The sequence below is a fragment of the Simochromis diagramma genome, unplaced genomic scaffold (genome assembly GCF_900408965.1).
Source record: "Simochromis diagramma unplaced genomic scaffold, fSimDia1.1 OVJJ01000165.1, whole genome shotgun sequence".
Taxonomy (NCBI): Eukaryota; Metazoa; Chordata; class Actinopteri; order Cichliformes; family Cichlidae; genus Simochromis; species Simochromis diagramma.
Window position 1 is genome coordinate 317,700 of NW_024387467.1, and position 13,841 is coordinate 331,540.

A 13,841-nucleotide genomic window follows, 5' to 3' on the forward strand; every position below is an offset into this window, starting at 1 on the left:
AAACAAATCTTTGCCAGTCTGCTGTACTCTCATCACAGTCTGACGTTATTGCTCCTCCCCCCAAAGTTCATGATGAGTCAGATCCTTCAGCCAATCAGACGATTTAATTTACCAACATAGTTGATGGTACCAGTACTTGGAATGGAAGACGACTCGTTTGGAATCTTTTCTGCAATTAAAAATAAACTAAATATAATTAAATTAATATCTTAAAAGCTTTTGGGAATCTTATTAGTGCAATGTTTAACTCTTTTGAAATCACAGCTTGTTAAAATGATCTTTGATTCTCCAAATTCTTGCTGGTAGATACTCCAATAAAATAGCTTCAAACAGACGTGGTTATGAACTCATTGGCAGCAGTACACTAACTACATGTAAATAAAAATTAACAACCGCGTGAACGTAACAGCTTAATATAATTTGTAGATAACAATTTATAGTTAGATTAATTTCTTATCTGGCTATTGGACATACAAAGTTATGTTGCAATGTAGGAAAAAATTATAAGAACAACAGAATAGTTGGTCCTGATGTCAGAGATAAACCAGGGTGAAAGGCATCGCCATCTGATCAGTGTGATGTTGTGATTAGGAGAAAGTAGGTGGAATTAACCACACTAGGTATGACAGCAAAACAATGACATTTAAAATAGAAATAGAAAAGACAATACTACAAAGGAAATAGTATTATGAATACAACACTTTGTATCTGTGATATGCAGACAGAATCCCAGCCGGTCACAGCATATGGCAGCCCCTCCTGGTAGTGCTGGAGATTTCTTCCTGTTAAAAGTAAGGTTTTCCTTGCCGCTGTCGCCATAGCTTTTGATCTTTTGTGTGAGTGTCTCTGTGTGTGTGTGTGTGTGTGTGTGTGTGTGTGTGTGTGTGTGTGTGTGTGTGTGTGTGTGTGTGGTGGTCATGTTTGTATGTCTTGTCTAGCATTTATTTTTCTTTCCCATAATTAGAACTCCTTGGCTGCAAAGACAAATTTATGGTGGCGATTCTAAGTGTCTTTTGCAATCTTTTTTTTATTTTTTATTAATGATTTGTTGTGTTCCTGTGCTCCATGAATTTACAGTGGATGGAACGTCATTGCTCTGAAACTGAGATCCTTGAAGAGCTGCAACAACCTCCCTGGTTCCAGCTTGATCCACTAACTCTGATTGGAGAACCTTCAAATAAATCCATCTTCTCCATCTTCTCCTAAAAGGTAACAACATGGACTCCTAATTCAAGCCTGTTTCCACTGCCACTCCTCCAAAGTTTGCTGTTATACAACAACCGTTCAGCGAATAAGAACACTGAATTCTGCTGTCTTTTATAGGATACTGGATCTTGGAAAATAGGAATACCCATAAGGAATTTTATGTGTAACTAATACAACTAACTTAATAACAAGATTTGCACAGCTACCATTAGGAATCATTTTATTTGAAATTATACCTTGTAAAAGAAATCAATAAACTTTGACTCTGTACTATTAAATAAAATGTTTCACAAATGCCCATTTTTTTCTTTTTAACTAATCTCACATAACTTTATTAATCCCAAAAAGGGCCGTTTTTGTCTGCTCATTCACACAACCTATAAAAATTAATGATCATAAATATGAATCCAAACGACCCCTGTCAGCATTTAGTAGTCTAACAGCTAAAGATTAGTACAAATATATTACATTGCGTTTTTTGCTTAGTCTTGGGAACAACAATGAGCATCACATTTGGATTCACCTGTAGTTTTCTTTTCTTGTCTGCAGTTTGAACCACCATAAATCTTGATGTTAGACAACCTTTGACATTTATTACTTATTTATTTATTATTTATTTATTTAGGACAGTGCATGTTAATGAACATAAATGTAAAAAAAAATTACATGAATGTAAACATACCAGATTATAGCCAAGGGCTAATTTCCATCTGTTGTCCTTAAGCATAAAAAATAGACATAATAATTCATAAAAATTCATCATTCATTCATAATAAAAACTCCATCACCAAACTTACACATACACACCATTCTGTTCCCAAAAAAAACATTAAAACTATACAACTCATACATGATCACACACTTGATTTGTCCATAACCAGTACATCCCGCATTAACCCAGTGTGAGAATGAAGACTACGTATTTTGACATTGAACAGCAACACTTTTATTGTCTTTTGCTCAGTGGTTTGTGGATGAACTCATGAAAAGTTGTTGTTGTAATAAAGCAGTAGCAAAATGATCACGTAGAGTCCAATGATCGCAAAAACAGCAATGAGGATTATCCACATGAACAGTTTGTCCAAACGTCCACATCTGCACCTGAAAGTTATCAGTTTATACAAACAAAATGTAAACATCATTGGATTTATTATAATGTGTAAAATATAAGGGTATAAGAGAAATTGCTCTTGCCTGCAAGATTCTGCTACAGGATGTTCAGCCTGGTGGCTCTGGATTTGACCAAAGGGTGCTATATTGGGAGCAACGCATTGCATCTGCATTTCCACTGCAGGAATTACAAATGACATTTCAGGAGCATCAGTTGAGACCACTCAATCTGAGAAATCAAAGAGGTGTAGATCTAACACACTGGCACATACCTGACATTCTCACAGGAGGAATAAGAAGGAACAAAAGATCCAATTTCAAAAGATAAGCTGCACACAGAGGAAATATGAATTAGTATTTTGGAAGTATTAGTAATTTCTATTCAATAAGTGGAAGATCTATGAATTAGAGTGAAAAACTGGAATTGAAAGAATTATTATTGATTTGTATTCTAAAATTGGAACCTTTAGGGATGAGGATTTAAAAAAAAATAGAATTAGTCATTTGGATAGAAGGAATTGTGATTAGACTTACCGTTTACCAAATCACACCTCTCGGGACTTCTGGTGACATCACTCTGACATCACTCTTGATTAGCAAATCAGACAATCCATTTCTACAACACATTGCAGGACAGTGTAACTTGGAATGAGGGATGACTTCTTAGGAATTTTCTGTAATTAATTCAACAAACCTAATGAATTGCATTTGGTTACCATCCTTTAGGAATCTTGTTAGTGTACTATAACTTTAATCTGGAATTACAAAGAAAAGAATAAAAGAAATGTTTTGAATAAAGGATTTTTTGAATCTACAGTTAAAATGGGACTTTTTATCTATAGTGCTTCAGATAGTCAGTAGGTATACAATATTATTATATAAGGATTACATTACAATGCTGCTTCTTACATTCAGCTGCAAATCTTTGCATTATATTCTTTTTGAATACCATGACTGTGGACTTTTCCCATCCTCCATCAGTGTGAGAAAGAAAACACAGGATTTTGCAGTTGAACAACAAGAACTTTATTGAACTTTATCTGAACATTGTTGTATATGAACATATGTGTGCAGGTGCATGCATGCTTGTGTGTGTGTAGCTATGTTTGTGTGTCTTTATTGGCAGTCATTTTCCTTTCCCATCAGCAACACCGTCTGCCTGCAAAGACAAATGAAGAGAGGAGATTCTTAGTATTTGTTGCAGTAACTCATTTCATCTGATATTTCATTTCTTGTTGGCTGTGTTACTCTGTTAACTTACATTCACTGGCACACCATCATTGCTGGACTGAGGCTCTTTAACAGCTTCAGAAATCTCCAGCTTCCTAGTTTCATCTTTTTCCACCAGTGGTGGTTTGTTGCTTTTCACAGGGTCCTCAGGAATTGGAGTACTCGCTCTTCTATCCATTTTCCTCTTCTTGTGAGGAGCCCACTTGACTAAGGACTTGCAATACTGTGTTGAAAGAGAAATTCTTTTTAAAAATACATAAAATATAAACAAAAACATTAAATGCAGTTCAGATGTTTGGTGCACATAGCGTGGCATGTTTCCAAAGACACACTGCATACAGAGGACATCAGCACAATGTTGGAAGCATTAGTGATGTATATTACATAACTGGAATGTCCAGGGACAGGGATGAAAATTATGGAAGTTTAGCTATTTGTATTGTATCATTGGAAGGACTAAGGATTAGGATCATAACAGAAGGAAAGAATTAGTGGTTAGGATTGCACTTACCTTGAAACAAATCTTTGCCAGTCTGCTGTACTCTCATCACAGTCTGACGTTATTGCTCCTCCCCCCAAAGTTCATGATGAGTCAGATCCTTCAGCCAATCAGACGATTTAATTTACCAACATAGTTGATGGTACCAGTACTTGGAATGGAAGACGACTCGTTTGGAATCTTTTCTACAATTGAAAATAAACTAAATATAATTAAATTAATATCTTAAAAGCTTTTGGGAATCTTATTAGTGCAATGTTTAACTCTTTTGAAATCACAGCTTGTTAAAATGATCTTTGATTCTCCAAATTCTTGCTGGTAGATACTCCAATAAAATAGCTTCAAACAGACGTGGTTATGAACTCATTGGCAGCAGTACACTAACTACATGTAAATAAAAATTAACAACCGCGTGAACGTAACAGCTTAATATAATTTGTAGATAACAATTTATAGTTAGATTAATTTCTTATCTGGCTATTGGACATACAAAGTTATGTTGCAATGTAGGAAAAAATTATAAGAACAACAGAATAGTTGGTCCTGATGTCAGAGATAAACCAGGGTGAAAGGCATCGCCATCTGATCAGTGTGATGTTGTGATTAGGAGAAAGTAGGTGGAATTAACCACACTAGGTATGACAGCAAAACAATGACATTTAAAATAGAAATAGAAAAGACAATACTACAAAGGAAATAGTATTATGAATACAACACTTTGTATCTGTGATATGCAGACAGAATCCCAGCCGGTCACAGCATATGGCAGCCCCTCCTGGTAGTGCTGGAGATTTCTTCCTGTTAAAAGTAAGGTTTTCCTTGCCGCTGTCGCCATAGCTTTTGATCTTTTGTGTGAGTGTCTCTGTGTGTGTGTGTGTGTGTGTGTGTGTGTGTGTGTGTGTGTGGTGGTCATGTTTGTATGTCTTGTCTAGCATTTATTTTTCTTTCCCATAATTAGAACTCCTTGGCTGCAAAGACAAATTTATGGTGGCGATTCTAAGTGTCTTTTGCAATCTTTTTTTTATTTTTTATTAATGATTTGTTGTGTTCCTGTGCTCCATGAATTTACAGTGGATGGAACGTCATTGCTCTGAAACTGAGATCCTTGAAGAGCTGCAACAACCTCCCTGGTTCCAGCTTGATCCACTAACTCTGATTGGAGAACCTTCAAATAAATCCATCTTCTCCATCTTCTCCTAAAAGGTAACAACATGGACTCCTAATTCAAGCCTGTTTCCACTGCCACTCCTCCAAAGTTTGCTGTTATACAACAACCGTTCAGCGAATAAGAACACTGAATTCTGCTGTCTTTTATAGGATACTGGATCTTGGAAAATAGGAATACCCATAAGGAATTTTATGTGTAACTAATACAACTAACTTAATAACAAGATTTGCACAGCTACCATTAGGAATCATTTTATTTGAAATTATACCTTGTAAAAGAAATCAATAAACTTTGACTCTGTAATATTAAATAAAATGTTGCACAAATGCTCATTTTTTTTTCTTTTTAACTAATCTCACATAACTTTATTAATCCCAAAAAGGGCCGTTTTTGTCTGCTCATTCACACAACCTATAAAAATTAATGATCATAAATATGAATCCAAACGACCCCTGTCAGCATTTAGTAGTCTAACAGCTAAAGATTAGTACAAATATATTACATTGCATTTTTTGCTTAGTCTTGGGAACAACAATGAGCATCACATTTGGATTCACCTGTAGTTTTCTTTTCTTGTCTGCAGTTTGAACCACCATAAATCTTGATGTTAGACAACCTTTGACATCCCGCATTAACCCAGTGTGAGAATGAAGACACAATTTTGATATTTGTAAAGAAATAAACTTTATTGAACTTCCTTTTAATCTGCATTTATTTACTTAGATGTATTTGTTGGAATGGAGCAGGAGAAAGACCACCATATAGAATAAAATGGTTGCAGCTGCAACTGCAAGTAGTATCCACCAGGTCAATGGATCCAATAATTGCCCACATGTACATCTAAAACATTTATGAGGATAGAATGTTAGTGGATGTATTCTTTTATTGTGGTAAGTATCTCTGTGTAACAAAGACAAACTGCTCTTGCCTGTAATGTTCTCCTGTAAGATTCTCATCTTGTAGGCTCAGACCAATGCGCACTTCATTGTCAGCATTTTGCAGCTGTATTTCCACTGCATGAAGGACAAATAAAAATCTTAGGAATACCATGTGGGACCACTGAATCTCAGGAATCAAACATATGTAGAACTAACACTTGTACATACCTGACATTGTTCTTCCTTCTTCTGCATGTGATGAAGCCAAGTTTCCAAAGATAAGACACATACAGAGGAAATAACCATTACTATCTTGGAAGAATTAGTGATTTTTATTCTATAAGTGGAAGATCTAAATATTAGAATGGAAAATCTGGAAGAAATATTGATTTGTATTCTAACAATTTGAAGATCTAGAGATTAATATCATAAAAATGAAAGCATTAGTGATTTTGATTGAACTTACCTTGAAGCAAATCTCTTCCAGTCTGCTGTATTCTTACCACACTCTGACATCACTGCCCCTCCCACCCAAACTCATGACTATAAAGACCTTTCAGCCAATCACATTATTAATTCTGCCTATATTAGCAGGTACTAGTACTTGGAATTGAAGATGATTCGCTTGGAGTCTTTTCTGTAATTATAATAAATAACATTCAGTGAATCTGTTTTGTGAATCTTATTAGTGTACTGTAACTTTAATCTGGAATTACACCTTTTCAAACAAATTATTAAACTTGTTTTTTTAAGTGTTGTTTTAATCTACAGTTAAAATGGGACTTTTAATCTATAGTGCTTCAAGTAGTAAGTAGGTATATAACAGTATTATATAAGAAGGATTACATTACAATGCTGCTTCTTACATTCAGCTGCAAATCTTTGCATTATATTCTTTTTGAATACCATGACTGTGGACTTTTCCCATCCTCCATCAGTGTGAGAAAGAAAACACAGGATTTTGCAGTTGAACAACAAGAACTTTATTGAACTTTATCTGAACATTGTTGTATATGAACATATGTGTGCAGGTGCATGCATGCTCGTGTGTGTGTAGCTATGTTTGTGTGTCTTTATTGGCAGTCATTTTCCTTTCCCATCAGCAACACCGTCTGCCTGCAAAGACAAATGAAGAGAGGAGATTCTTAGTATTTGTTGCAGTAACTCATTTCATCTGATATTTCATTTCTTGTTGGCTGTGTTACTCTGTTAACTTACATTCACTGGCACACCATCATTGCTGGACTGAGGCTCTTTAACAGCTTCAGAAATCTCCAACTTCCTAGTTTCATCCTGTGGCTGCAGGTCATCTTTTTCCACCAGTTGTGGTTTATTGCTTTTCACAGGGTTCTGAGGAATAGGAGTCTTCCCTCTTCTATCCATTTTCCTCTTCTTGTGAGGAGCCCACTTGACTAAGGACTTGCAATACTGTGTTGAAAGAGAAATTATTTTTTAAAAATACATAAAATATAAACAAAAACATTAAATGCAGTTCAGATGTTTGGTGCACATAGCGTGGCATGTTTCCAAAGACACACTGCATACAGAGGACATCAGCACAATGTTGGAAGCATTAGTGATGTATATTACATAACTGGAATGTCCAGGGACAGGGATGAAAATTATGGAAGTTTAGCTATTTGTATTGTATCATTGGAAGGACTAAGGATTAGGATCATAACAGAAGGAAAGAATTAGTGGTTAGGATTGCACTTACCTTGAAACAAATCTTTGCCAGTCTGCTGTACTCTCATCACAGTCTGACGTTATTGCTCCTCCCCCAAAAGTTCATGATGAGTCAGATCCTTCAGCCAATCACACGATCTAATTTACCAACATAGTTGATGGTACCAGTACTTGGAATGGAAGACGACTTGTTTGGAATCTTTTCTATAATTAAATTAAATTAAATTAAATTAAATTAAATTAATATATTAACAGCTTTTAGGAATTTGGTTAGTGCAACAATTAACTCTTTTGAATTCACACCTAGTTAAAATGATCTTTGAATCTCGAAATGCTTGCTGGTAGATACTCCAATAAAATAGCTTCAAACAGACGTGTTTATGAACTCATTGGCAGCAGTACACAATTACATCTAAGTTAGAAAATAAGAATTTTAGGAATGTAACACAATTTAATATAATTTGTAGATTACAACCTATAGTCTGACTAATTTCTTATCTGACTTTTGGACATATAAAGTTATTTTGCAATGCAGGAAAGCATGACAGGAAAAGAATGGATGCTGTGATGTCAGATATAAATCAAAGGGATAGACATCTCTATCTGATCAGTGTGATGTGGAGATTAGGACAAGCTATGTGGAATGAACCACATTAACAGTGATCGAAAAAAAGGAAATGTGAAATCAATAAATTGATCCCACACGTTTTCCGTTATCATTATCCAGTGGATCTAAGTGTCTTTTTGACTTGCTCACTTGCTTTTGAGTGAATTTTGTCTCTGTGGATACTTGGGTTTCCCCCAACAGTACAGAAAAGTTTCGTGTTAGGCTTATTGGTGATTCCGAACCAGCCATGGATAGAAAATGGTTTAAATGAAAAAAAATAATAAAATGCTGTCCAAATGTATGGTTAATTGAATTCAAAATCCTGCTCCTCACATACAAGGTCTTAAATAATCAGGCCCCATCTTATCTTAATGACCTTGTAGTACCATATCACCCTATTAGAGCACTTCGCTCTCGCTCTGCAGGCCTACTTGTTGTTCCTAGAGTATTTAAAAGTAGAATGGGAGGCAGAGCCTTCAGTTTTCAGGCCCCTCTTCTGTGGAACCAGCTTCCAGTTTGGATTCAGGAGACAGACACTATCTCTACTTTTAAGATTAGGCTTCAAACTTTCCTTTTTGCTAAAGCATATAGTTAGGGCTGGACCAGGTGACCCTGAATCCTCCCTTAGTTATGCTGCAATAGACGTAGGCTGCTGGGGGATTCCCATGATGCATTGAGTTTTTCCTTTCCAGTCACCTTTCTCACTCACTATGTGTTAATAGACCTCTCTGCATTGAATCATATCTGTTATTAACCTCTGTCTCTCTTCCACAGCATGTCTTTATCCTGTCTTCCTTCTCTCACCCCAACCGATCACAGCAGATGGCCCCGCCCCTCCCTGAGCCTGGTCCTGCCGGAGGTTTCTTCCTGTTAAAAGGGAGTTTTTCCTTCCCACTGTTGCCAGAGTGCTTGCTCATAGGGGGTCACATGATTGTTGGGTTTTTCTTTGTATCTATGAAGCGCCTTGAGGCGACTTTTGTTGTGATTTGGCGCTATATAAATACAACTGAATTGAATTGAATTGAATTAAAATCTGATGTGGTCGTGGCTTGCAGCACCACTGCAGGTGAGATGGACGCACCTCTTTGATCTGCATCTACGATCTAGCCTCACAACCTTAAAAGCTGTACCGGGTCCTGTATCAAGGGATGTTGCGGAGATGTGGAATAAACCATGATGAAAAGCTTCAAAATGTCACTGGGCCTGCAGTGGTTTGTTACAGTGGTGCCAAAACCCAGGATAGTGGGCACTGCAGACCCACAAGCGGGCTAGCAAGGGGCCTAGCACTGTCTCTCCCCCAAAGTTTGCTGTTATACTCAAAACAATCTTTAGCCAATCAGAGAACTGAATTCTGCTGTGTTCTATTGGGTACTGGACCTTGGAAAGTAGAAATACCCATTAGAAATTTTATGTGTAACTAATACAACTTAATTAACAGGATTTGCACAGCTACCATTAGAAATTTTTATTTGAAATTATACCTCGTAAAAGAAATCAATAAACTTTGACTCTGTAGTATTGATTAGAGTGCTGTACGAATGGTCACATAAACAACGGCTTTTTATCCGAGTTGCTATTATTAGTTGTTGTAGTATTTTATATTAATGATCAGAATCAGATACATGGCCAGCCTTGTGGGATTTTGAACAGCTGTAGCCGCTTCTTGTTCTTCTATAGCCCAGGTCCGAGCCAGCTCCAATCAGCCAGAACTCTGTTATCATGGTTCTGAATTGGTAGATGTCGTTCAATGTCCTCCATCAAGAGTGTCACCAGACACCCAATGCAATAGACCATCGAGTATCCAGCAGCAAATGTCTCTGCAGAACAATCGGCTCTCCCAAGCCCAGGAGTTGTCAGTTTCGTTAAGGGAGCAGTTGATCAAATCCATAATTCTTCTTTAGGTTTATAGAGAACAAGTCTGGGAGACTCTCTTAGGGTTAGAGAATGAGCAAGACCATACAAAAGACATGAGGAGCCAAGCAGGTACAATAAGGGAGTGGGAGAAGGAGAAAGTGCAACTGCCAAGCGTTTCACAGTATGTAAATTACGCTGAATGTTTTGGACATGAATTGAGCTGCTTTTTGGGAATGACCTCGAAGGGGACTGGAGGCAGCTCCCCAGCATGGTAGATTCAAATGTACTAATGAGACATGAAGAATTGAAAGAATTGAAAAAAGCAAACAGGAAGGTGGGGCACGAAAACAAGAACGAACAGCTTGTACAAGTGGGGGGTCATATAGATAAGACCCAGAAGGGGTATGTTTGGAGGCATGGTCCTGCTCCTGAATTTCAGACAATGCATCTTGAATAAGTGGAAGATCTAAAGATTAGGGTGGAAAAATTGGAAGAATTGTTGATTGTATGGGAATATTGGAAGCGCTAGTGATTGGGATGAAAAGAAGAAGAAGAATCAATAGTAATTAGGATCAATACAATGCTGACTGGACGCACCACTTAACAAATTGTTCTTCTCCAGACTTCAGCTGACATCACTCTGACATCACTATCTACCAGTAAATCAGATGATCGATTTATGCTGTCTGTTATAAGACAATTTTAATTGAGGATGATTTGTGAGGAATTGCATGTGTCATTAAAGTAACTGTCTAATTCAATCTACTAATTTGCATATTATCCTTTAGGAACCACATTAGTGTGAAATGTGACTCATTTGGAAATCCACATTGTGAAAGAAAAAACATAATTTGTACATAATCTGCTGACATCACCATTAACATCACTGACTTTTACCAAATCAGATGACTGATTCTGCTATGTATTATAGGATATTGTTACTTGGAATCAGATATAATTTGTGAGGACTTCATCCTTTAGCAACCCTGCCTGAATAATATGAGTTATTTGGAATTACAGCTTAGAAATGAAATCCATGACTAATGATTGTTGAACAAAGACACATGATTTTCAAATATAACTGAAAGATTTTTATTACTGCATTTGGCATTTGTTTTCAACAACTTATATATATCAGCATTGTTCGTTTTTAACAAGTTTTATTTTAAAAGTAAGAAATAAAAACAATAACTTACCTTAACAAAAAAGAAGACTCTCACATGCAAAAGTGAGTAAAATCTAGAAAAAAAACCCTCAGAGCAACTGTGTAAAATCAGTAACCAAAACCTCACATGATAACAAAGTTTTCAAAATGTAGAAAGACAAACTGTCAGAAGATCAGAGTAAAATCAACAACAACCAAAAATGTTTTTCTTATCTTTTCCTCTGACTCTTTGTATGGCTTTTTGTCTTTTGCTGGTATCTTTAGGTGCCTCTTTAGTCTTGTGACTTCTGAGCATCTTTGGACTTAACAGCTGTTTTGCAGTCAGGCTCTTTGGTCTTTTTCTTTCTCGCTTGTTGCCCTTTTGCCTTGTTTCTCTGCTTTCATCACACTTCGCCAAAGAGCTTTTCTTCATTAGAGAACTTTTCCTCTTTTTTGGGTGTGCCACTGGAGACTCATAGCTAGTCCCAGGGCCATCTTCTTTTACTCTAACTGTGTCTTTGTTTTCAGTTGTTCCTTCTTCTCTCAAATCATTTTTTTCATTAGCTGTGGTCTCCATCTGTGGTCTCTGTTCCTTTATCCCTGTGTCCTCTGTGCGGAGTGCTTTGTCTTTATCTGTAGTTATTGTGTGTTGCCCATTTTTATCTTCAGCTATGTCAATTGTGCTCAATCCTTTCTCTTTTTCTATAGTCTCTGTCTGTGTTCTCATTCCTTCCTCTGTTGTTCCTTCTGATCTCAAATTGCATTTTTCCTCGGTTGTTGTCTTTTTCTGTGGTCCATGTTTATCTCTGCCTATGTCCTCTGTGCTCATTCCTTTTATTTTTTCTGTAGTTTTTCTCACTACTCCACTGGAAACTTCTTGGTCTATGTCTGTTGTTTTCAACAAGGGACCATTTTCATCTTCAGCTTTGTCTTCTTCGTTATCTGTAGTCGCTGTTTCCATACTGTTTTCATTTTCACTCAAACTTTCTGGCCTCAAGGCTTCATTGTCTTCATCTATTGTCTCTGTCTGTGTTTGGTTCACACCCTCAGTTGTTTCGTTTGGTCTAACAACTTTTTGAATTTGTGTTTGGATTGCATTTCTTTCTAAGATAATTTTAGGATATTCCCAACATTTGAACTTGTTTTTAAGAAACTGAGTATGACTATACAAGTTTCCTCTGTCCTTTGTGGCTTTTCCCTTTTCTTTAGCATTATCTTTACCTTTGGTGGATCCCAATGTACCTGCTGCTGTAAGGTCAATGTGTTCACAGTTATCAGCATAATCTTCACTTTCACTACTCTCTGTAGTCACTTTTGCTCTTCCCCTGCCACTCTGTTTATGTCGGTGTTTTCCAGATGTGTTTCCTGCTGTCAGATCAATGACTTTCCTGACTTCATTGTTACTTCCATCTTTGCTGCTGTCTGTGTCAATGGTGTTTGCGTGCTGTTTGGTCTTCTTTTTCACAATTTCTCCTCTTGTGGCATTTTGACTAGACTTTCTTTTCTTTGGTCCAGCATATCTTCTCTGCAACACATCTTCATTGTCTTCTGAGGTTGTAGATTCCTCAGAGTCTCTGGTTCTATTGTTCGCAGCAAGTGCCTTTGCAGCATTGTTGCGGCACTTGAAGGCTTCGTCAAAGTTTAAATCTGCCTCATAAGGTCTCTCTGCAGTTGCGTCAGAATAGCACATCATCCGGTGGACTTGTACCTTGCTTTGGGTTCCCAAGGATCTCCCACTCTACAAATGTAAACATTAAATAATGTTATTAATTGCACTAACATTTGACATTTTCAAGGAGATTTGCAGAGCTAAGGACAGAACCACAAAAAGAAGTACAACAGAAGACAATAAAAAGAAAAAGAAATGTCCTTTCAACATTATAACACTGGGAGTAAAACCAGGAAGGGTGACTGTTTTATATCATCACTCTAAAAAGATAGGAAGGTAAAAACACTGAATCACCATAAAGTGGAAACTACTCACAAAAGTGCTGATGCTGCTCCTAATCATAGAGAAGGTTGGTTTTCCTGGGATACCAAACTTCCTCCATGCATCTTGGAACGATGTCAGCATCTTAGCATAAGGCCCTCCATTGCTGTTGGTAAAAATCAGTTGTGATGATACACCAGGGTATCTGTGGCGGTGGTACACAAAGCGGTGAAACCATATGTATTCGTCGTTCGTTAGGGGAACAAGTGCATGGCCAAATGTTTCCTTGGTCTTGTGCTCTTTTACCTGTAAAAGAATCAGCAACTAAATTACATTGCACACAGTCATTGATGTCGCTGGTAAGAAAATATCTTTAATCAGGGAGAGAAATAATTGCTTAATGATTTTACTCTGATTATCCGCCGGCCATCACCATCCGCTTCAGCAGTGCCAACTTCCTCAACTGTCATATTTGATATGACGCCTCTTCTGTGCCCAGTTGTGCAGATGACAAATCCAGCCAGAAGAC

General features: G+C 37.0%; 1 protein-coding gene across 1 annotated transcript; it reads right to left on the reverse strand.

Annotated features, from left to right (window-relative positions):
- Positions 1-10,017: 10,017 nt before the first annotated feature.
- Positions 10,018-13,830, reverse strand: LOC120723384. Its single transcript, XM_040014807.1, has 3 exons — positions 13,723-13,830; positions 13,367-13,618; positions 10,018-13,120 (listed from the first exon to the last, which is right to left on the reverse strand). Exons 1-3 carry the CDS (start codon positions 13,780-13,782, stop codon positions 11,588-11,590), a joined length of 1,845 nt encoding a protein of 614 aa, XP_039870741.1. The 5' UTR covers positions 13,783-13,830; the 3' UTR covers positions 10,018-11,587.
- Between the last annotated feature and the right edge of the window lie 11 nt (positions 13,831-13,841).